Raw genomic sequence first — 24432 nt, 5'->3', positions numbered from 1 at the left:
GGTTTCCCTAGCATCGTCCCTAGTAGCCTCAGGACTTGGAACAGGGGCCGTCACCCACTCGATTCAATCCACACAGACCCTCCCCACTCAGGTCCAGGCAGCCATAGAGGCTTCAGCTGAAAGCTTAGCCTCTTTACAACGTCAGATCACCTCAGTGGCCCAGGTAGCAGCACAAAATAGACGGGCATTAGATCTTCTTACTGCTGAAAGAGGAGGAACGTGCCTCTTCCTAGGAGAGGAGTGTTGCTACCACGTAAATGAATCAGGCCTGGTTGACACCAATGTCCAAACATCAAACAAAATCAAAAAGGAGCTTCAACAATTTAACGCCCCCTTAACCCCCGGACCACCGGTATGGCTGCTGCCTGTAGTACAGCAGATGCTTCCATTCCTAATTCCCATACGAATCCTCTGCCTTATGTTATGTCTTGCTCCCATTCTAATAAAATTTCTCCGAGCCAGGGTCCAAGAGATCACCCGAGTCACCTTCAACCAAATGCTCCTGCATCCCTACACCCAACTGCCAACCTCAGACCCTAACTACGCCCCTTAACGGCAGGAAGCAGCCAGGCAGACCACAGCGCCCTAAATTCTTATAATCAATAAGAGGTTGGACTGTTTGGGTGATGGAAAAGGGACAAGATAGAGGAAGGTGAACAAGATGGAGCAGTTCCTGTTGTTTCCGGGTTCTTCATCACAGATTTTCCCACACCCGGGAAAAGAACCAAGTCAACTGAGCATGCGCAGAGTGACATCAAGCCGGGGACACCGAAATTCAAGAAGCCACTCTTACACACACGCCCCAAACTCCTCTCCTTCCAGCTCCCAGGCATAAGAGTTGGCCGCCGGTAAGTGCCGGTGTAACTTCTTCGGCCCCCCACATTCGTGGACCGGAGAACATCACCCGAGAGCGCCGGGGCGACTTCCCTGGCCCCCTACACCTGAGGACCAGAGAACCTCATCCGAGAGTGTATGCATATTTGCAAATAAAAAACTGCCACTTTCTTATGTACTTTGGCCTCATGTTTAATTACTTAGCTCCCCTAAATTAAGTTACATTAAATTAAATGAAACAAAACAGTGGCAACAGTACATTAGGGGCAGGTGCCCTCTGTAGAGTTTCTCCAAGTGCTGGACCCTGACCAGCAGCCTCAGAGTCACCTGCAGCGCTCATTAGCCACATAGCTTTCAGCCCCAACTCCAGACCTTCTGAGTCTGAGGCTGGGGTCTAGGAATCTGCCAAGGATTCTTCTGACAGCTCAGGTTTCAGAACCACTATTCATGAGGGAAAGAAAAATATTAAGGGCTAAGACAGAGCAGCTATGAGATCCAGGAACCTGTTATCACATGGAAAGTCTCCTTTTCCACCCATCCTGCAGAGCAGTTTGGCTTCATTCAAGAAGCCACTCAGTTTCCTTATACCTACCCTCTGGGTTGACGTGAGGAGAAATAATGTACAAATAGTGCCTAATGCTCAACAAAAGGTAGCTATTAATAACATTATTAATAATCAAGACCTCCTCACTTTTCACAGGTTGTACATTCCTAACCCCATCATGAAGGAAGTTCATGTGGAACAGAACAACCTTCCTGGTGTTATTATAAGACTGCAACATTGTGTAATGAGATACACTTTCAGAGGCAATCAAGGTCAGCTGTGACCAATAGAGACCACGATCCTAACAGAAAATGAACCCCACTCAATTAATGGCTTACCATTTTCATTCTCAAAGGCATTTCTTCTTCTTTAACACCACTTATTTTGAAGAGCTAGTATATGTAGACTGTACAAACTTCAAAAAGAACAAAGAAAGATACAATGAAAAGTCAGTGTCACTCTTGCTCATCCTTAGAGGTAGCCACTACTAACATTTCTCCAGTATCTTTGCAAACATGAATGTATATATTTTCTTTGTCCCTATGCACAATGAGTAGCATACTTCATACACTATTCTGAACCTGGTTTTTTTTCTTGAAAATAAAAAAGATATTTCGTATCAGCACATATAGAGTTCCAACGGCTGCATACTAATCCACTAAATGGATGCACCGTGATTTATTTAACTCTCTCCCTATGGATGGATATGTAAACTCTAATCTTTCCATACTAAAAACAATGCTGTACACATGAAGTTACACAAACTGGCTTGTCTATCCTTGGAAATCCCTAGATGGGCTTGCTGGGTTAAAGCGGACGTCCATTATTAACACTAATACACTGCGGGTCACTAACGTTGAGAATTCCTGTTCACCAAAGGCATTTTCTTTCTTTCTTTTTTTTTTTTTTTATTTTAGAGACAGGATTTCCCTCTGTTACCCAGGCTGGAGTGCAACGGCACAATCTCGGTTCACTACAACCTCCACTTCCCAGGTTCAACCGATTCTCGCGCCTCAGCCTCTGGAGTAGCTGGGATTACAGGCGCGCATCACCACGCCTGGCTAAGTTTTGTATTTTTAGTGGAGACGAGGTTTCACTATGTTGGCCAGGCTGGTCTCAAACTCCTGACTTCAAGTGATCCACCTGCCTCAGTCTCCCAAAGTGCTGTGATTACAGGGGTCACCGCGCCCGGCCACCGGAGGCATTTTAAATGATCATCCACATTAGAAACGAAACGAAACCACCTGGAAAGGCAAGCAAAAGCCTTCAATGTGTTCCTTCCTCTGCCTTGGTGATCCGAAAGTCGTGCTGCGGCTTATGTACCTAGGCGAGGGTCGCGTGCTAATCGTCCCTTTCTTTTCAATATGCACCCGCGGTGGGACTCATAGAACCTTTATTTTCAACACCTAAGCAGTCACGCTTCCTCGAGCCTCAGGCTTTGTGCTATTCTTAAATGCTTTCCTCCTCCAACGCTGCGGCTCCCTCACGAGCCCGTAGCTGCGGCGCGCTGGTGAGGAGCCCCGGCCCTGGGTGCCGTCCGCCACCCTGGAGGGACCGGTCCGGGGGAAAGTGCTCGGGAGAAGCCAGGGGCCCCGGCTGCGGTCGCTGGCCCGGGGCTCTGTGCACTCCCCAGTGCCCGGAAACCGCAGGTGGCCCAGCTGGCGGGCCGGGTCTGCCCACGAGGTTGCGGGAAGCGCGGGGGACGCGGGCCGCCTGGCCAAGGTGCCCTTGCCAGGAATCGGCGCAGACACAGGCCCTGGGCGCCGGGGGAACCCAGCTAGTCCCACTGCGCGCTGCGCCGCAGGGGCCCCACTGCAGGGCGCCCCAAGACCGCGCGACGCTCGGCAGGGCGCCCACAGCCCTGCGGGCCAGAGAGATGTCACCTCCACGCCCCCGCGGGCCGGGAGCCGCTGGAGCCTAGCAACCGCCTGTCAGCCCCAGCCCCGCCCCAGCCGTTTTACGGCAGCGGGCCCCGCCCCCGTGCGCCACAGAGGGCGGGAAGGAGGTGTGCGGCACGAGCCAGCCAGTCCGCGCCACCATCTCCGGCCCTGCGCCCTGTCATTGGCCGAGAGCCGGGCGGCGCGGCACGGCCGTAAGGCGTGGCGGGGTGTCGTGAGGCGGGCCCCAGAGCTAGCTCGCCGTCGGCCGCCGAGGGGTTGGCCTGGGTGTCATTGGCTCTGGGAAGCGGCAGCAGCGGCGGTGTCCACTCGGGGTCTGGTGTCGGCACAGCCATGGCTGGCGCGCTGGTGCGGAAAGCGGCGGACTATGTCCGAAGCAAGGATTTCCGGGACTACCTCATGAGGTGACGAGCGCCGCAGGCCGGACCCGGCAACCCGGAGGGGCGCCCAGGAGGCTGCGACCCGTGCAGTCCGCGACAAGGGCGGCCGCGAGGACGCGGTGGCCCCGGGCAGCGGGTGGGCCCGGGCCCAGGCGAGAGGGTGCGCTTGTCAGGGGCCCCCCACCCAGATCCCTCCCGGACCCCCACGCCGCGAAGCGGACGGCGTAGAGAGCCGTTGACAGTGGGCGCCTTTCAGGGTGAGGGTGACAGTGGGTGTCCTCTGCCGGCAGGGTGACAGTGGGCGCCCCTCAGGGCGGGAGTGACAGTGTCCTCTCCCGGCAGGGTGACAGTGGGCGCCCCTGAAAGCAGGGGTGACATTGGGTGCCCTTCAGGGAGCGGGTGGCGGTGGGCGTCCCTCTTGGCCAGGGTGACAACGGGGACGCCTCTCCTGGTAGGGATAACAGTGGACGCCCTTCCCGGCCAGAGTGGCAGTGGGGACCGGGAGGGACGAAAGTGACAGTGGGCGCCCCTCAGGACATGGTGACCGTGGAGACGCCTCTCCCGGCAGGGGTGACAGTGGTCGCCCCTCAGGACATGGTGACCGTGGAGACGCCTCTCCCGGCAGGGGTGACAGAGGCTGGTTCCTCTCGCATGGTTGGCAGTGGGGGAATGTCCCTCCAGGCCAGGTGCCAGTGGCTCGCTCCTTCGGGCGGGAGTGGTCTCCTGGCCGGTTTCTACCAGATCCTCGCAGTGGGTCGCCGGTCACCTGCGTCGGTCCAGGTGTGCTAGAGGCCGCGACCTGGGCGTGGGTTGGGGAGACGCCAGCGGGAGGCGCTGCTGAGAGCGCGGCGCGGCGCTGTTGGAGCGGAGCTTCGGGTGCACCCAGCGCGCTTCTGGGACAATGGAAATAAAATGTGCTGGCCTTGGGTTCGCCTTTCGATTTTCTCATTATAAGGACTTTAAGCTTGGGAGGAAGTACAATTTAAGATGTTTTTATATACGAAATTCTGTCATCCAAAGTAAAGTGATGTGTCTCTTAAGGACGTACCTTTTTCTTCTTGTTCTATTTTCTGTTAACTCCTCCTTTCCAATTAGAAACAAGGAGCATTCGCGGTTGGAAAGCCTGAAAATACGCTATAATTTATTTGCACCTCTAATCTTGAGGCGCTTGCTTTTATTTCAAAATATTGAATATAACTTTGAAGCAGTTTTAGGTTATTTAGGAGTATTTTAGTTTTTCAGTGAATGATTTTAAAACCAAGGTAAGTGTACAGCTGCGTTTTTTTTCAGTAGTTAATAGTGTGGTCAAGAGGTAAAGAGATGAAAGCTGAGGAGGAATAAATCCTGTTATAACCATCCAAAAGGTATAGTATGAAGGCAACTTGATTTTAGCAATAAGTAAGTTTTAAATCCTGAATTTTATTGCTAATACTTTTTACTTCTACTTTTATAGAGCACTAGGGTAGGAAAAATAATTCAGTCTGCCGTATGGTAAACTTGTAAACGGAAGCTTCACTTCTGACTTTCAAAAAAAGACATTTCTATGCTTAAATTAAGATGGATATTTAGTACTGTGGAGCACAGCAATTTATCAGATTCATGGTAGTAAAAATGTGAACAAAGTAGCAATCTGAGGATATGCTCTTAATCCTTGGACTTAAGTTTCTTTACAGCTTTGAATTTTAGCTTTTTACTAATATCTTGTATAATGAACCTTCCTAATAGTTACAGCTAAAGATAACATTGGATGGTAAAATTAAAAATACAGTTTTGACACCTAGCTATATAAAAATTATGGTGATAATTACCTAACAGTTTTCTTTTTTCTTTTTTTTTTTTTTTTTGAGACGGAGTTTCACTCTTGATGCCCAGGCTGGAGTGCAGTGGTGCTATTTTGGCTCATCCAAACCGCTGGGTTCAAGTTATTTTCCTGCCTTAGCCCCAAGTAGCTGGGATTACAAGCATGCGCCACCAAGCCCGGCTAATTTTGTATTTTTAGTAGAAACGGGGTTTTTCCATGTTGGTCAGGCTGGTCTCAAACTCCCGACCTCAGGTGATCCGCCCACCTCGGCCTCCCAAAGTGCTGGGGTTAACAGGTGTAAGCCACCATGCCCGGCCCTAACAGTTTTATTACATAGGAAGAATTTGTTAAATATATTTTCAAGGAAGAGAGCTCTGCTTTTCTAAGTGTTATATTTTCTTCTACTAGATGGGTTTCCAAGAGCCAGGCTTTTCAAAAGGATACTTCAGTATATCATCTAACCTTCTTTTCTAAAATTAATTTTATGTAGCTTTAAATTTTTGTACTTTCTCCAGTATTTAATTCAATTACACTTTGACTAAATAAGGAAAAGAAGAGAATTGCATTACTCAGAACAGTGTTGCCTGGTAGAGCACCAGACTAGGATTCAGAAGAATGACTCATAGTCCAGGATCCCCAGCAAGTTGATCCCAGCAGACTTTATTTGCCCATCAAATGGGTTTAATGATAATGCTCTTTTTGGGTTATCAAGAAAATTAAATTGGATAAGGGATGTGAAAATACTAGGAAACTCCAAATCACTCTACATTTTATTATATCCTTCTGTTTTTGTAAGCAAAAACACTTTGTAAAGTTTATATTTATTTAGAAAGTTAAAATCTTGTGTGAGCTATAAAGTTCTATGATCTTGAACTGAAATTATTTTTGAAAGGTGAACACGTGATGTGAAACATTCAGCTGACCTGTTTTCCCTGCCATTCTTGGCAGCAGTGGGAATTCATGCTAGGTCTGCCAAACAGTGATTGAGGGCCAGTTTGAGGTCAGGTATCAAAACTCTGACCAGCTTTTTATTTTAGTGTTTCCTCCCCTAGAAAGAGAAACCTTTCTTCCTAGAACATATCAGAGGGAAGTACTTCCTATTTGTTCTTCCAAGCTTTTTGCTTACAGCCCGGCTTTTCTTTAGCAAAGGAGAATAAAATATAAAGCAGAAAACGTAATTATATCTCTCTTCTAATCAGAAACAAGGTTCTATCCCTTCCTCTTTTTACTTCATCAGTTGCCTGTTGTACATACTTTGCATGCTCCGCATTCTTTTTGTAGCCTTCTGAAGGGGTCTAGAGGTTTTCTCAACTAAAGCTGTTCTAGAATTTTAAAAATTAATTGAATTTTTCAGCATAAATTTAAAATCATATTTTACACAGATTATAAATTTTATTTCAATCATGTTTTATGAATCAAATTGAACATTCTTACTAAACTGAATTCCAAGTGTATTTATTTAGAGACAGGGTGTTACTCTGTCACCCAGGCTGGAGTGCAATGGCATGATCATAGCTCACTGTAACCACCCACTCCTGGGCTTAAGTGAGCCTCCTGCCTCAGCCTCCCAAGTAGCTAGGGCTACAGGTGTGCACAATCATACCTGGTTAGTTTTTTGTTTTTTTGTAGAGATGGGACCTTGCTATGTTGACCAGGCTGTTCTTGAACTCCCAGCCTCAAGCAGTCCTCCCATCTTGGCCCAAAGCTCTGGGATTATAGGCATGAACCACTATGTCCAACCCATCCACGTGTATTTTAAATGATGATTTTTTTTTTTTTTTTTTTAACTGAAAGAGTTTATGAAACCGGCTCTCACTTAGGACACCTAAGAACCAAAGGCAATGTGTGGACTTTGATTGGGCCTGGTGTGAAGAAACAGCTGGAAAAGGCATTACTGGGATAACGGAACATTTAAATAGGATCTCAGTATTAAATAATATTAAATAATTATTGGAAATTGTTAGTTGTGATAATAGTACTGTTAAACCTAGGTGATGAGTCTGAATGATGGATTTGAAGCCCAACTCTTGCTTTCCAGCTTTGTGAGCTTGGGCAAATTGTTTCGCTTTTGTGCTTTGGTAGCTGTTTAATGACATAGTATATAGCACTTGACAAAAGTAAGTGTTGAATTTATTTTTTATTGTAACTAATATTGCATGTTTAATCCCCAGGATTTCTGGTACTCTCTTTTTGGTACTTTCTTCTATCTATTCTTACTTACCTTGATTAGTATCTTGAACCAAGAACTTCCTGGGTCTCTATTCCAATACCTTTTTCTTAAGAAACGATTCCCTCACCTTTCTTATTGACAGAATAAAGAAACAGAGCTTTTCTTTGCTTTTCCTCTTCTCTCATTCTCCTTCCTAGATTTCTGGTTAAGAAGAATAAATCAGAATAAGCAAAAAAGTTTTGAGGTAGGACATATATTTTAATGATTAACTCAATCAAGGTCTGTGCAGCTTTATTCTAGAGACTGATTCTTCTTCTCAAGTTGTGTATATTACAGTAAAGGTGAATGGATACCCCCCCACACACACATATGTATTTGTATATGTGTGCAGAGGATGTTTTCTTAAGAAGAAACTAGATCATAGAGTGCTTTAAAATCAGTTAATCATTTAGCATGCTTATGAATCTGGTTAATGGGATGTTTGCATTGAATATTCTCAAGTTAATGAGGTATTCTAAATTAATTTTAACTTCTGAGTCTCCAGGAAAGCTTTCAGAATTTATACTTACTACCCAGGTGAGAAGTTGCAGTAGAGTAAAAGGGAATCTTTCCCAAACTTGGAATTTTAGAGTTGGAACGGGCCTTAGAAATTCCAGCGCTTCATTTGCCACATGAGAAGGCTGATATCTGAACCAAACAGATAACTTCAGAACCTCTGGATACCAAACTTATGAAGCTAAAACAGAAATGTCAACTTGGGATTTAAAGGAAAATAATAATGCGTAGAAACGGTTTTGAAAAGAAGGTTTTAGATATTTTTGTGCTCCATGTTTTCCTGCATATGTCTCCCTTTTCTCTGCCAAACTGCTTTTCACACCTGGTCCTTGGACTCTTTGAGCACTTCCCTGCCATATAATTGACTTTCAGAAATTGAATGAAGCTGTAAATGTCGAAGCAAGACTGGCCATAAGAGTCTCTTAATATCTGGATAGTCCAGTCACAAAGGTCTTTACTGTCATTCAGCTGACTTTTGGCTTGCTAAATATAGCTGAATATCACAAATTCTAATTGTTAAAACCCTCCTTCATTTTAATTTGAACTAGAAAACTAGACAAAATTTGGTAAGAATAAATTTCAGCAAACTGTAGAATTATGATCTAGAATATCTCAAAATTTTATCCCATTTTACTTTGAATAATGTTAGAAATATACTATGCTAGGCTGTCAGTTGGATCCTTTTAGTACTACATAAGTAAGTTATAAATTACCTAAATTCCTCTCAGTACTTTCAGAGAAAGCTAACATTACCGTAATTTTGGAAAAATTAGAGACTGACCTAAAAGCAGGTCCTCTGCTCCTTTTCAAATCTCCTCCTCGTTCAGCCTGCCTGCCTCCATTTCTGCCTCCACCATGTCCATCAGGGTGACCCAGAAGCCCTACAGGATGTTTACCTCTGGCCCCCGGCCCTTCAGCAGTTGCTCCTACATGAGCAGGCCCAGGGCCTGCATCAGCTCTTTGATTGTCTCCCCAGTGAGCAGCAGCAGCAGCTTCCAGGCTGGCCTGGGCGCTGGCATGGGTCTGGCTGGAGGCTGTGGCGGGGCCAGGAGTAGGGGAGGCATCACAGTCGTCACAGTTAACCAGAACCTGCTTAGCCACCTTAAGCTGGAAGTGGACCCCAACATTCAGGCCATGTGCACCCAGAAGAAGGAGCAGATTGAGACCCTCAACAACAACTTTGCCTCCTTCATCGACAAGGTGCAGGTCATGGAGCAGCAGAACAAGATGCTGGGAACCAAGTGGAGCCTCCTGCAGCAGCAGAAGACGGCTCAGAGCAACATGGACAACATGTTCGAGAGTGACTTCAACAGCCTTCTGTGGCAGCTGGACACTCTGGGCCAGGAGAAGCTGGAGGCGGAGCTTGGCAACACGCAGGAGATGGTAGAGAACTTCAAGAACAAGTACAAAAATGAGATCAATAACCGTACAGAGCTGGAGAATGAATTTGTTCTCATCAAGAAGGATGTGGATGACGCTTATGTGAACAAGGTAGAGCTGGAGTCTCACCTGGAAGGGCTGACTGATGAGATCAACTTCCTTAGGCAGCTTTGTGAAGAGGAGATCCGGGAGCTGCAGTCCCAGATCTTGGACACATCAGTGGTGCTATCCTTGGACAACAGCTGCTCCCTGGACATGGTCAGCATCATTGCTGAGGTCAAGGCCCGGTATGAGGAGACTGCCAACCGGAGCCGGGCCAAGGCTGAGAACATGTACCAGATCAAGTATGAGAAGCTGCAGACGCTGGCCTGGAATCATGGGATGACCTGCGTTGTACAAAGACTGAGATCTCCAAGATGAACCGGAACATCAGCTGGCTCCAGGCTGAGATTGAGGGCCTTAAAGGCCAGAGGGCTTCCCTGGAGGCCACCATCTCAGATGCCAGGCCGCACTGGGAGCTGACCATTAAGGATGCCAATGCCAAGCCTTCTGAGCTGGAGGCTGCCCTACAGCAGACCAAGAAGGACATGGTGTGGCCTCTGCATGAGTACCAGGAGCTGATGAATGTCAAGCTTGCCCTGGACATCGAGATTGTCACCTACAGGAAGCTCTGGAGGGTGAGGAGAGCTGGCTGGAGTCTGGGATGCAGAACATGAGTATCCATATGAAGACCACCAGTGGCTATGCAGACGAGCTGAGCTCGGCCTACAGGAACTTAACAAGCCCTGGCCTCACCTATGGCCTGGGCTCCAGCTTTGGTTCTGGCAGGGGCTGGAGCCAGCTCCTTCAGCTGTACCAGCTCCTTCAGGGCTGTGGCTGTGAAGAAGATCAAGAACCGTGATGGGAAGCTGGTGTTCAAATCCTCTGATGTCCTGCCCAAGTGAAGGGCCACAGCAGCCCCACCCAGTCTACCCACCCTGGGGCTGCCCCAGAGCCTGTTGGAGATGCTGCTGTGCAGGGCTGCACAGGGAACAGGAGACCCACCTGTTTTAGTCCCTTTTCACACTGCTTATACATACCCAAGACTTGGAAGAAAAAGAGGTTTAATGGACTTACAGTTCCACAAGGCTGGGCAGTCCTTACAATCCACCACACCCAGTGAAAAATTTTAAAAAATAATTATAACTGGCCGAAGGTCTGGAGTTCGAGACCAGCCTGGCCAACATGGTGAAACCCCATCTCTACTGAAAATATAAAAATTAGCTGGCCGTGGTGGCACATGCCTGTAATCCCAGCTACTTGGGAGGCTGAGGCAGGAGAATTGCTTGAGCCTGGGAGATGGAGATTGCAGTGAGCCAAGATCGTGCCACTGCACTCCAGCATGGCCAACAGAGTGAGACTGTCTCAAAAAAAAAAATAATAATAATTGTTATTTTTGGAAAGAAGGGAAAATGGCATCATACAAAATGCTCATTTAAAACCATAAAAGGCAGAAAAAGAATGGAAGGCAAAAAAACAAAGAACAAGGACAACAAATAGAAAACAGTAACAAATATGGTAAATAGTAATAAAACTATATCAATACTTTGAATATCAGTAGACTAAAAGTACCAATTAAAAGACATATTGTACGAGTGGATCAAAAAATAAGACTGAATATACATTGTCTACAAGAAACCCACTTTAAGTGTAAATACACATCTAGATTAAATAGAGATAGGTGTACCATGTTAACATTAATCAAGAAAAGGCATTGGTAGCTATAGATGGAGCATAGTTCAGAGCAAGGAAAATTACCAGGGATAAAGAGAGACATTACATATGATAATGGGATAAATTCTCCAAAAAGACATATGCAATGGTTAATTTTAGGTGTCAGCTTTACTGGGTTAACAGATACCCAGCTAGATGGTAAAACATTATTTCTGGGCATGTTTATGCAGGTGTTTCTGGAAGAGATTGGCATTTGAATCAGTAGACTGAGTAAAGATGTGCCCTAACCCATGTAAGTGGGCATCATTCAATCTGTTGAGGGCCCTAGTAACAGAAAGGTAGAGAACAGACAATTTGCTTTCTCCTCTGGAGCTTGGACATCCATTTTCTTCTGCCATCAGACATCAGAACACTAGGTTATTGGGCTTTTGAACTCTAGGATTTACACCAGTGGCCCTTCAGGTTCTCAGGGCCTTTAGCCTCGGACTGAGTTACACCATTGGCTCCCCTAGTTCTCAGGCCTTTGGATTCAGACTGAGTTACAGCGCTGGCTTTACTGATTCTCCAGCTTATGAGACTTATTACTTCTATAACAGCATAAGCCAATTTCCATTAACAATTATACATATATACACATGTACGTGTATATGTATCTATAGCTATACATCTTCTACATCTTCTATTAGTTCTGTCTCTGTGGAGAGCCCTAATACAGGTAACAATCTTTAATGTGTATGCACCATTAGAGCATTAAAACACATGAGGCAAAAACTGATAGAATTGGAAGAAAAAACGATGAATCCACTAATATAATTGGAGATTTCACCCCTCCATCATAAATAGACCCAGCAGGCAGAAAATCAGTATGGACATAATTTAACTCAACAAAACAATGAATCAACAGCTGGATATGATGAACCTCAGTAGACTGCTACATGTAACAGCAGCAGAATACACATTCTTCTCAAGCTCACATGGAACACTCACCAAGATAAATTATATTCTGGAGAATAGAACACATCTTTACCAATTTAAAAGACTAGAAATCATATGGTGTGTGCTTTGGAATTAAACTGGAAGTCACTAACAGAAAGATAGCTGGAAAATCCCCGATACTTGGAGATTAAACAGCACACTTCTAAATAACTCTGGATCAAAGAAGAAATGTCAGGATAAATTTTTTAATATTTTGAACTAAATAAAAGTGCAAACACAACTTATCAGAATTTGTGGGATACAGTTAAAGCAGTGATTAGAGAGAAATTATAGCATTGGATGCATATGTTAGAAAACAAGAAGGTTCTAAAATCAATCATCTAAGCCTCCACCTTACAAAACTAAAAAATAAAAAACAAAAAAACAAAAACAAATTAGAATGAAAATAAGCAGAAGAAAGGAAATACAGTAGCTCTCCACCCACCTTATCCACAGTTTGCTTTCTGCAGTTTCAGTTGCTTGTGGCCAACTAAGGTCTGAAAATACTAAGTGGAAAGTTCCAGGAACAACCAATTCATAAATTGTAAATTTTGTGTCATTCTGAGTAGCGTGATGAAATCTCATGCCATCCCACTTTGTCCTTCTTGAAACATGAACCATTCCTTCGTCCACCATCTGTATGCTGTAGATGCTACCTACTTGTTAGTCACTTAGTCATGCCACGTAGTCACTTAGCCATCTCATTTGTCAGACTGTCGTGGTATTGCAGTGCTTCTGTTCAAGTAACCCTTATTTTATTTAATGATGGCCCCAAAGTACAAGACTAGTGATGTACAAGACTACTTTGAATATGCCAAAGAGAAGCCATAAAGTACATTTTTTAAGTGAATAGGTGAAAGTTAAAGTCCTAGCACGTTATTCTGTGGATATCAACACACAGATTTTGGAGTTTAAATGGACAGGGCAGTAAACCTGAAAATAGCCAACACAGTATTGGAGGAGAAGAATAAAGTTGGAGGACTGACATTACCTAACTTTAAAACTTACTGTAGAGTCCCAGTAATCCAGACAGTGTGGTATGGGCAAAGGAATAGACAGATCAATCAATGGAACAAAATGAAGTGCCCAGAAGTAGACCTACATAAACAAAATCAAGTAAATTTTGACAAAGGAGCAAAGGCAAAACAATGTAGCAAAGACAGTCTTTTCAACAAATAGTGCTGGAACAACTGGACATGCAATTGCAAAAAAAATAAGAAGAAACGAATGTAGACACAGATCTTATACTATTTACAAAAATTCACTCAAAAAGGATCACAGACCTAAATGTACATCACAAACTATAAAATTTCTAGCAGATAATTTAGGAGAAAATCTAAATTACTTTGGGTTTGATGATCAGTTTTTCTGATACAAGATCAAAGGCATGATCCCAGAAATAATTGATAAGCTGGACTTCGTAAAAATTAAAAAGTTTTGCTCTGTGAAAGATGCTGTCAAGAGAATGAAAAGATAGGAGAAAATATGTGCAGAGGACGTAACTGATAAAGGACTTTTCCAAAATATACAAAGAACTTAATGATAAGGCCAGGTGTGGTGGCTCACGCCTGTAATCCCAGCACTTTGGGAGGCCAAGGCAGGCAGGTCACTTGAGGTCAAAGGTTTGAGACCAGCCTAGCCAACATGGTGAAACCTCTACCTAATTCTCTACTAAAATACAGAAATTAGCCAGGTGTGGTGACGGGTGCCTGTAATCCCAGCTACTTGGGAGGCTGAGGCAGGAGAATCACTTGAACCTGGGAGGTGGAGATTGCAGTCAGCCAAGATCATGCCACTGCACTCCATCCTGGGCAACAGAGCAAGACTCCCTCTCAAAACAAGCCAGCAAAAACCACAAAAACAAAACTCAATAATAAGAAAAGAGCTCAATTAAAAATGGGCTGAAGTCCTAAACAGATACCTCACCGTGTTCAGATGGCAAATAAGCATATGAAAATATGCTCTGCCAAAAGATTGGACAGCACTGTTCTACATCATATGTCATCAGGGAAATGCAAATTAAAACGAGATACCACTAAATATCTATCAGAAAGGCCAAAAGGCAGAACGCTGACTAAAGCAAATGCTGATGAGGACGTGAATCAACAGGAACTCTCATTCATTGCTGGTGGGAATGCAAAATCATACAGCCACTTTGGAAAACAGTTTGGCAGTTTCTTACATACTCCTTGGTATTTACCCCTAGGAGCTGAACACTTAGGTCCACACAAAAACCCGCATGTGGATTTTTATAGAGGTTTTATTCATAATTTTCGAAACTTGGAAGCAAACAAGATGTCCTTTGGCAGGTGAATGGCAAAATAAATTGTGGTACATCCAGACAATGGAATATTATTCAGCACTAAAACATGAGCTATGAAACCATGAAAAGACATGAGGGAAACTTAAATACATATTACTGCATGAAAGAAACCAGTCTGAAAAGGCTGCATACTACCTGATTCCAACTACATGACGTTCTGGAAAAGGCAAAATTACAGAGACAGTCGAAAGATCAGTGGTTGTGAGGGTTTAGGTGGAGCACGGAGGACTTTTAGAGAGTGAAACTACTGTAAGACACTGTAATGATGGATGCATGGTATTATATGTTTGTCTGAACCCACAGGATGTACAGCACTAACAGTGAACCCTAATGTAGATATGGACTTTGGGTAACAATCCTGTGTCAATGTAAGTTTCGTGATTATGATAAATACACCATGGCGGCAGATGTAGATAATGAGAGAGTGCGTGCATGTTTTGGGACTGGGTGTATATGGGAGGTACTTGGGTTCAATTTTACTGTGAACCTAAAACTTCTCTGAAAAATAAAGTTTATTTTTTTAAAAAACGGAATACTTAATTTTTAACTGGAAATACAGTTTCTCCTCCATGAGAATTCAAAATCATCAGTGAACCCAAGAAAATCTATGAGTTTTGTGTTTGTTTGCTTTTTTACTGAAAATAAAGGCAGCATACCAAATAAAGAGAAAATCAAGAATATTTTCTAAATGGTTTTGCATTACTGTCCCCAAATTGCAGTTTATATGTGGCTTATAAATTTATCTTTTTTTTTGAAACAGGTAATAATACATATTTGGAAGCTTTTTTTTTTCTAATTTGGTTCTGCACAAATATGCTTTTCAGATATTTGATTGAGTCATTGATTCATGCATTCTAGAAAGTCCTGATTTAGAATTGAATGATGATGAGTTGTAGTGTTTTGTATTTAACAGACATATTTAAACTGAATTTACTCTCAGATTGTTTAACAGTAATTAATGTGATTATATTCATGTAGGACTTTTGAATTGAGCAGGGTATGAAGGCAGAAGGTAATTCTCCCTTATTCTCATACATTTGTAATCTATACTAAGGTCTTCTGTTGTAAAATAGGGTATAATTGAGCTGTTTTATGATTTAAGGAGAGAGTCCTAAAGGAAAAACTAAGTTATGTCCAAGTTGAAACTTTACATTGTAAGTACTACATCCTTTAAAATATTTTTATAGGGAAGAAATGTGCCCTTGGTTATTCATAGTTATGTAAAGGGCCAGTGTTCAGATACTGACAAAGGTATTTTAAGGAGAGCAATGCTGTAGGTGACCGTTCTAGCTAGATTGTGCTGTCTGATCCAGTAAGGTTATCAATCTCTCTGCTATAAAGCATCGTGGTCAGTTTGCACTTGGTGTGAAATATAATTTGGATAATTACATTTGTATATATAATTATATATGAATGATATACATTTCATAATATAACCTATCTGAAGCACACAGTAGGACCCTCTCATCTGCAGTTTCGCCTTCTGTAGTTTCAGTCACTCAAGGCCAGTTGTGGTCCAAGAAAATATTACAATATTTTGAAAGAGAAAGCGACCACATTCTCAAAATTTTTGTATCAGTTTATTGTTATAATTGTTCTGTTTTATTATTAGTAATTGTTGTCAATCTCTTACTCTGCCTAATTTATAAATTAAACATTATCATAGGTATGTATGTATAGGAGAAAGACATAGTATATATAGGGTTCCGTATTATCCATGGTTTCAGGCATCCACTGGAGGTCTTAGAATGCATCCTCTGAGGATAAGGGGGACTACTGTATTATTGGCACCATCAACGATTATTTTCATGTTACAAATTATAATCTCTGTGCTCTCTAAAACAAAACAACTAGTAGAATTCTTTGGACTTGCGTGTGTTTATAAAGGATTTTATTTCATTTTTTCCCCCTGCTGTACTGCTCAATTTTATTATTTTATTTCAATAACTCCTTCAGTAGCTCAACTTTGAGATTTTGCCCTAAGAGAAGAGCTCAGGTATATCCTGGCAAGAGAAATTGCTATTTCAGAAATAAAAGTAACTCAATATAAGTTTTTGGTGTATTTTTAAGTTTAACATTCTGGAAAACAGCACTGACATTTTTACTATTCATTCATTCATTCAACAGGTATTTTTTAAATTCTAATTTAAATGCCAGGCACTACTTTAAGTAGTCCAGTAGTAACAAAAAATACATTCCTCCAGGGGTTCACATTCTGATGCAATATGTTAGTAAGCAGAAGGGAAAGTTTCATTGTTAATAGAATTCTGCAGCAGTATGCTTCTCTCCAACTTGGCACTTTTAAGGAAATATTTCCTCGAAAGCTGTGCTGTCCAGTTTGAGAGCCACTAGCCACAGGTGGCTACTGAGCACTTGAAATGTGACTAGTTCAAGCTGAGATGTGCTGTAAGTGTAAAATACACACTAGAGTTCAAAGAATTGTATGAAAAAGCATGTAAAAGTTCTAATGAATAGTTTTTATTGGTTACATTTTGAAATTAAAATGTTTTTTTGCATACATGTGGATTAAGTAAACTATTAATACAAGTAATTTCTGTGGTTTCTTTTTACTTTTCTACTTTTCTTTTTTTTTTCTTTTTTTTTCCAGACGAGGTCTTGCTCTGTTGCCCAGGCTGGAATACAGTGGTGTGATCATACCTCACTGCAGACTTGAACTCCTGGGCTCAAACAATCCTCTGGAGGCACAAACCATCCATGCCCAGCTAATTTTTAAAATATAGTTGCGTATAGATGGGGTCTCACTATGTTGCCCAGATTAATAGTGAACTCCTGGCCTCAAGCAATCCTCCTGCCTTAGCCTCCCAAAGTGCTGGGATTACAGGCATAAGCCACTGTGCATGGCCTTCTTTTTACTTTTTTTAATGTGGCTTCTAGAAGTTTTAAATTACATATGTGGCTTGTATTTGTGCCTTGCATTATATTTCTACTGGATAGTTCTGCTCTAAGGATTGCACTTACTTTCTATAAAATTAAGATCTAATTTCATTAAGTCAAAGTTCTTATTAGAAATGATATTACTTGATCTTTTAAAAATAATGAAAGAATGTACACTGTTAACATTGTAGTCCTGTTACTGAAATTTGAATACAGGTGTGAGGTTGCAGTAACCTAATAAGACCAAAATCATTTGATTTTTTTTTTTTTCCCCATGTCTCTCCTGTCTGAACTTCGGTGACTCTTCACAAAATAGTACGGTAAGAAAATTATTTCCATCCATTTCAGGCTTTTGCAGACTTTCTGCATTAACAGAGTTATGGACAACAGACTTAGTGTCCTTTGCTTGTGAAAGCCTCTCTAGTCGCCATGGCTGGCAGGTTGCGAAGGGTGCCTACTGCACCCTGGCCTGTCCTAGGGAGCCTAGACATGAGCTCTGTGAGAGCCATGCTCCTGGGGCTGCTCCCTACTCCTGTTTTTAGAAACAAGCATATAATTACTTCATTGATAACAGTCACAGTGGAGCCTGGCAACGATGAAAGGAAACAGAGAAAGAAAAAGAGAAAGCAGGAAAAGAAAGGTGGGATGATTTTTTCCTGTAGGGTAGAGTTCATTTCCATGGCTTGATTTCACGCAGGAAGTGGTGGTGTGCAATTCTGTTGGAACTTTCTTTTCAGCACAATTAAGAATTATAATGAAGTAAAATGTTTAATCCAACATATGTTAATTTCTTTTTGAATTTTAATAAAGTTCCTTATTTTTCTCAAAATTGCTGAATATCTGACAGAGCATAAATCAATCATATTCTAAAAAAGGGAAGAGAGAACTAGAATCATGTACTAGATAGAAAAGATGCATTATAAACTTTCTAAGGTTAGATATTTTAGCAAACTAGTGTTAAAACTGTCTTTACCTTTTGTGTTCTTCTTAATATATTTTCAGTATAGCTCAACATTTACAGTCATAAGTGTATGTATAGTTCTTAACTTGCAGAACTCTGTTTCCTGTAACCTAACACTCATCACACTTAAACTTTTTATTTTAGTTTTTTATTTTTATTTTTTGAGATGGAGTCTTGCTCTGTTGCCCAGGCTAGAGTGCAGTGGTACGATCTTGGCTGCAACCTCTGCCTCACGGGTTCAAGTGATTCTCCTGTCTCAGCCTCCCAAGTAGCTGGGATTACAGGTGTGAGTTACCACACACAGCTAATTTTTGTATTTTTAGTAGAGATGGGGTTTCACCATGTTGGTCAGGCTGGTCTCGAACTCTTGACCTCATGATGCGCCTGCCTCAGCCTTCCAAAGTACTGGGATTACAGGTGTGAGCCACCACGCCCAGCCCACACTTAAACTTTTAATACTGTCACTTAGCCAGGAATCTCCCAGGGCTACTTTAGGTTTAGATTTATTCCATTGTCCATTTCTGCTTTACCCTCACCTATGAAAGAAGACACATTCACAACTGGTGGTAGAGAAACTGGTTTATATGCCCCTCTTAGAATAACTCTTCAGGCTTTGTCACAGCCCTGGGTTCATGCATGATAAAGTAGACAGCAACACCACCATATAGTGCAGAGGAATGAAAAGAGAGTAAATGGAAAAGGAGATGAAAATAGACCAAGTGGAGAAAGGCCTGGTCAAAACAGGAAGAAAAGGAATATCACTATGGAATAATAGAGAGGTGAAAAATGAAGTGACACCAAATAACAGGACAGGTAGGAAAAGAAGTAGGTAAGGGAGAGATAGATACTCTCCCTTAAAAGAGTCTGGGGAATAAGGAAAAAAGAAAACTGGCCATATCTCATATAAATATAAGAAATTAAAGGTCATTGTTAATAGAATTCTGCAGGAGTGCACTTCTCTCCAACTTGTCATCTTGTCATGTTTTTTTTTTTTTTTGGACAGAGTCTCACTCTGTTGCCCAGGCTGGAGTGCAGTGGTGCAATCCCCGCTCACTGCAACCTCTGCCTCCCAAGTTCAAGCAATTCTCTGCCTCAGGCTCCCAAGTAGCTGGGATTACAGGCACCTGCCACAACACCCAGCTAATTTTTGTATTTTTAGTAGACACAGGGTTTTATCATGTTGGCCAGGCTAGTCTTGAACTCCTGACCTCATGATCCACCCGCCTTGGCCTCCCAAAGTGCTGGGATTACAGGTGTGAGCCACTGCAGCCAACCCAACTTGTCATTTTCAAAGAAATATTTCCTCTAAAGTCGTGCTGTCCAATTTGCGAGCCACTAGCCACCTCATCTAAATGTAAGAAATTAAGTGAAAGTTGCAATAGTGAGTATCTTAGATAATATCTAGTCTGAACGCAAGAGGACTAATTAGCCAGCCCAGACTCTCAAGATTCTTTAAACCAACTGTGCCTAATTTACAGAGTTTATAACTCACATGTTAAACCCTGAAATACTTATCGTGATGGCTATATGGGAACTTTGACCTTTTATAGTTATTTAAATGACCTTGTGGCTTACATGTTAAGTAAACATTTTAAAATATTATGCCAAATCTAATTCCCATTTATTTTTCTTATATTTCCCTTGGTTTACCACTTTTTAGGGAATTTTTGTATTTTAACCCCTCGTCAATAATAGAAGCAAAGTCTAGAAATGTATTTAACAGTCTGAATTTAACCTAAACATTATGATAGGCAGAAGTCAAGCAAAGACTGTTTTTACTCTTTAGTGTTGGGATAACTAAAAGGGGTGTTTAGCCAACAAGATGTGGTTTCTTTCAGATTTGGAAATATTATTTCCAAATTCTAAATTAATGAAACAATTTTTCATTTAATGAACAAAAGCCACAAACCTTGTTTTATTTCAGCCTCTAAAATTGATTGTGGCTGCTGTCAAACACAGACAACTTCACTTTGGTATCCTTGAATGAGTGTAGTTGTAGAATGAAAAACTATTGGTTCATTTCTTTTAATGTAAGTTTTTGCTATTATGTCAAAAGTACTTTCCAATCTTAATTTCTTAGTGTCTGGGGTCCTGGGTATTGATTTCCAAGTTCTTTTAACTTAGAATAGCTCATATGAGCTGAAAAACAATTTATTCTCTTATTAAGCTTCTTTCTTCAGAAAAGTACCCAATTTACGGTCTGCATTTTAAGAATTATTAACAAATATCCTAATGAAAATTTGGGAAAAGGAGTGTGGATAGATTTAAACATAAAAATTATGGAGAACAGTTCTAACAGGGTTTGAATTATAGCAACAATGAATTGTGTAAGAAGTTAATCTTATTTTTAAATTTTCTAAATGGGACAATCAGAGACGACTTGGTTGTAGTGTAGAAACCAGTAGGGACCTTGGGAAGCTGCCAAACCCTTTCTAGCTCTGGGCTCACCTGTAAGAACTGCTGATTCCTATGGGAACACTTGGACAATCCAATACCTGAATGTTAACCATCAATTAACTCAGTAAACCTGCAAAATGGAAACGAAGATTTGTTTTCACGAGTTTCACATGATTATTTAAAGTAAGGAAAATTTCAGCTGTTTATAGTTCTGTCTTAACTTTTTCCTCTCTCCATTCTTTTCCTCTCATTTTTTGTAGCACTTCTGGGGCCCGGTAGCCAACTGGGGTCTTCCCATTGCTGCCATCAATGACATGAAAAAGTCTCCAGAGATTATCAGTGGGCGGATGACATTTGGTAAGAATGCAGATTTGGATAATTGGGAGGACTTTCAACATAGTAGAGCGCCTGCTTGCATTTCAAGATTGTAGCACCAGATGTTACAGTCACTATTAGAAAGTCACATACAGAATGTGATGGCATGGAAGAGTGTTACTTTTCCATGTGAGTAAGAAACAAGATTAATTAGAAATATTTATCTAGGAAGTAGTAACATCTTATTTGCCTTTCAGATTTAGCACAACCAACTGAAGAATGTGTCATCTTAATCATTCTAATAGTCACTCTAATGATTTATATTGTGAACTTTTTGGGGAGAAAGTGTTATTAAACTTACTTGAAACCCTGATATTTGAACATAAAACTGTTGTGGAGGGAATAAATAATTATTTCCAATAATGAATGGATTATAAGCAACTCTAGAAGATAAAAGAAAAAGTGGCTAGAATGAATTTCAGCCTACTCTTGCTCTGAAATATGTTCCTTAAATGTTTAAATAATTAACAAAAATGCATAGCAGTACAGTAAAATTTTTTATGAGTTTCCTATTCATACAGGCATTTAAGTAACAACTTTTATCTGTCAAAGGCTTTTGCAGAAGAGGTTCTTTTTTGATCAAGGCAATGGAACTGTTCATCTCTGTGGTCCTATCAACTCTCTCAGTTTTCTAAGTTATTGATTATCTTTGCTCTGCTATTTTTGGCAGCCCTCTGTTGCTATTCTTTGGCATTCATGAGATTTGCCTACAAGGTACAGCCTCGGAACTGGCTTCTGTTTGCATGCCACGCAACAAATGAAGTAGCCCAGCTCATCCAGGGAGGGCGGCTTATCAAATACGAGTAAGCAGATTTCAATTTAGCTACTTTCTTTTCAGGAATTTGAGGAATTGGGGTGAATGAAACTAAACTCTCGTCTGAGGGAGTACTTGGGGACTGGAGTGTGTATAGATGTGCTTTAGCAGTTGGGGAAACCACTTAATAAAACATGCAAGTTAACATGAAGTAGGATACAGGCTGAGCATCCCAAATCCAGAAATCTGAAATGCTCCAAAATATGAAACTTTTGGAGTGCCAACATGACACTCAAAAGAAGTGCTCATTGGAGCATTTCAGATTTTGGATTTTCAGTTTAGGGATGCTCAACTGGTATAATCCAGTTATTCCAAAATCTGAAAAACTCTGAAACATGTCTGGGCCTAAGCATTTCAGATGAGGGATACCCAGCCTATATTACTGTTTTTTAAGCTGGAAGTTGAAATAAATGTTATGTAAAAGTGTCTTTTTAAAGCCATCCAAAGCCCTTGCGATTGGCATTGAAATTTTGTTTCTCATTGAATTTTTCTTTTTGTTTCTTTCCAGGATGACTAAAAAGTCATCTGCATAACAATGGAAAATGAAGAACAAGGTCTTGAAGGGACAGCATTGCCAGCTGCTGCTGAGTCACAGATTTCATTATAAATAGCCTCACTAAGGAAAATACACTGAATGCTATTTTTACTAACCATTCTATTTTTATAGACATAGCTGAGAGTCTCTAAACCAACTCTCTGCTGCCTTACAAGTATTAAATATTTTACTTCTTTCCATAAAGAGTAGCTCAAAATATGCAATTAATTTAATAATTTCTGATGATGGTTTTTTCTGCAGTAATATGTATATTATCTATTAGAATTTACTTAATGAAAAACTGAAGAGAACAAAATTTGTAACTACCAGCACTTAAGTACTCCTAATTCTTGACATTGTCTTTAATGACCACAAGACAACCAACAGCTGGCCATGTACCTAAAATCTTGTCCCCACTGTTTAGAAATGTTATCTGTGTATTTCCATGCAGTGTGTATATTGAGATGCTGTAACTTAATGGCAATAAATGATTTAAATATTTGTTAAATGAGTATGATTAAATATCTTGCTGCATTCCGTAGGAAACTGCAAAACAGTGTATATGAAAAGACAATTATAGGTGAAAATGGAACTCCTTGAAAACTATGAAGATGGCTGGAGGAAAGGCAGAGCTGGAAGGCCAGTGTTTTCTGGAAAGCATCGACAGTCCAGCTACACAGAATGCGTTCTTTCTCTTATGGGCAAGTGTTATTAATAGAAATGCCCCTCAGTCACTGAGACTCAGGCCAGTCACGTGAGTGTTCTGGGCTTCTCTTTCTCCATCTGTAAAAGGTTGCACAGGTGATTCCTGTGGTGATCTAAGAATTGTGCTGCTTTCCCGAGAAAGCTGTTGAGACTGCAGTCCCACAGGAATGGGCTGATCCTGTGGTCCAGCACAACATTAGGTGCTCGGATGGAGGAATCAACTTTCAGGGGAGGGATGGAGCCATTAACTAGGAGCTGCTCCAGAGAAGTCTGACCAAATGACTGAAAATATCCTAAGAGCATAGTCCTGACTTCTTATTTCACATTATACAGTTAACTTAGGGTTTAAAAAAAAATCCAACTTGAATCTGATTACAGTTTCCCATTCTCTATGTGGTGGCAGATGAGGGCAGCAGGGAAGCCCATGCTGAGCAGAGGGGAAGTCTGTGAGGTGCAGTCTCCCTCAAGGGTCCATATTCTGTCACCTTTTTTTTTCTTTTTTTTTTTTTTGAGACAGGGTCTCGCTCTGTGGCCCAGGCTGGAGTGCAGTGGTGCAATCACAGCTCACCGCAATCTCCACCTCCTGGGTTCAAGTGATTCTTCTGCCTCAGCCTCCCAAGTAGCTGGGATTACAGGCATGCGCCACCACACCCGACTAATTTTTGTATTTTTAGTAGAGGCAGAGTTTTGCCATGTTGGCCAGGATGGTCCCGAACTCCTCGCCTCAAGTGATCTGCCTGCCTCCCAAAGTGCCGGGATTACAGGCGTGAGCCACTGCACCCGGCTTCATTTTCTGTCACTTTTATTTTCTTTTTAAGGTGCTATACAGTTCACAAAGCATTGTCATATATGTTCTATCTGGGCCTCTCACAGCACTGTGGAGCAAGCTGGGCATTTATAGACAAGGGGACAGGTTGTGAAGCTGTGAAACACCTATATTTGGCAAGGCCAGGGCACACACCTGTCTGGGGACGCTGCTCCTGCCACACTGCAGCTGGGACCACGGCAGGACAGACTCTACAGGAACCTGGCCACACCACAGCTCCGACAGGCTCAGCTTCCACAGTTAAGTACAGCTGAGCGTGGTGAAAAAAACTAGCATGAAGAGCTATTGGTTAAATTAAGTTAAAACCACTTGTTCTACTTTATCATACAAGTAATAATACTTGCGAGACAT

General features: G+C 41.8%; 1 protein-coding gene across 1 annotated transcript; it reads left to right on the top strand.

Annotated features, from left to right (window-relative positions):
- The first annotated feature begins 3477 nt into the window (after positions 1–3477).
- Positions 3478–23058, top strand: MPC1 (mitochondrial pyruvate carrier 1). The gene is made up of 5 exons (XM_003898392.2): positions 3478–3680; positions 17785–17788; positions 21087–21183; positions 21872–22004; positions 22524–23058. The coding sequence occupies exons 1-5, from the start codon at positions 3610–3612 to the stop codon at positions 22546–22548; spliced, it is 330 nt and encodes a 109-aa protein (XP_003898441.1). The 5' UTR covers positions 3478–3609; the 3' UTR covers positions 22549–23058.
- Positions 23059–24432: the final 1374 nt, after the last annotated feature.

The sequence above is a fragment of the Papio anubis genome, chromosome 6, assembly GCF_008728515.1.
Source record: "Papio anubis isolate 15944 chromosome 6, Panubis1.0, whole genome shotgun sequence".
NCBI lineage: Eukaryota > Metazoa > Chordata > Mammalia > Primates > Cercopithecidae > Papio > Papio anubis.
This window is presented reverse-complemented; position numbering and strand designations above follow the sequence as displayed.

Bases quoted from the DNA above. Each gene is read 5' to 3' on its own strand.
- MPC1 (XM_003898392.2), top strand. From the start codon at position 3,610: ATGGCTGGCGCGCTGGTGCGGAAAGCGGCGGACTATGTCCGAAGCAAG. The intron at 21,184-21,871 runs GTAAGAATGCAG...TATTTTTGGCAG, and splicing joins CAGTGGGCGGATGACATTTG to CCCTCTGTTGCTATTCTTTG. The intron at 22,005-22,523 runs GTAAGCAGATTT...GTTTCTTTCCAG, and splicing joins GGGCGGCTTATCAAATACGA to GATGACTAAAAAGTCATCTG.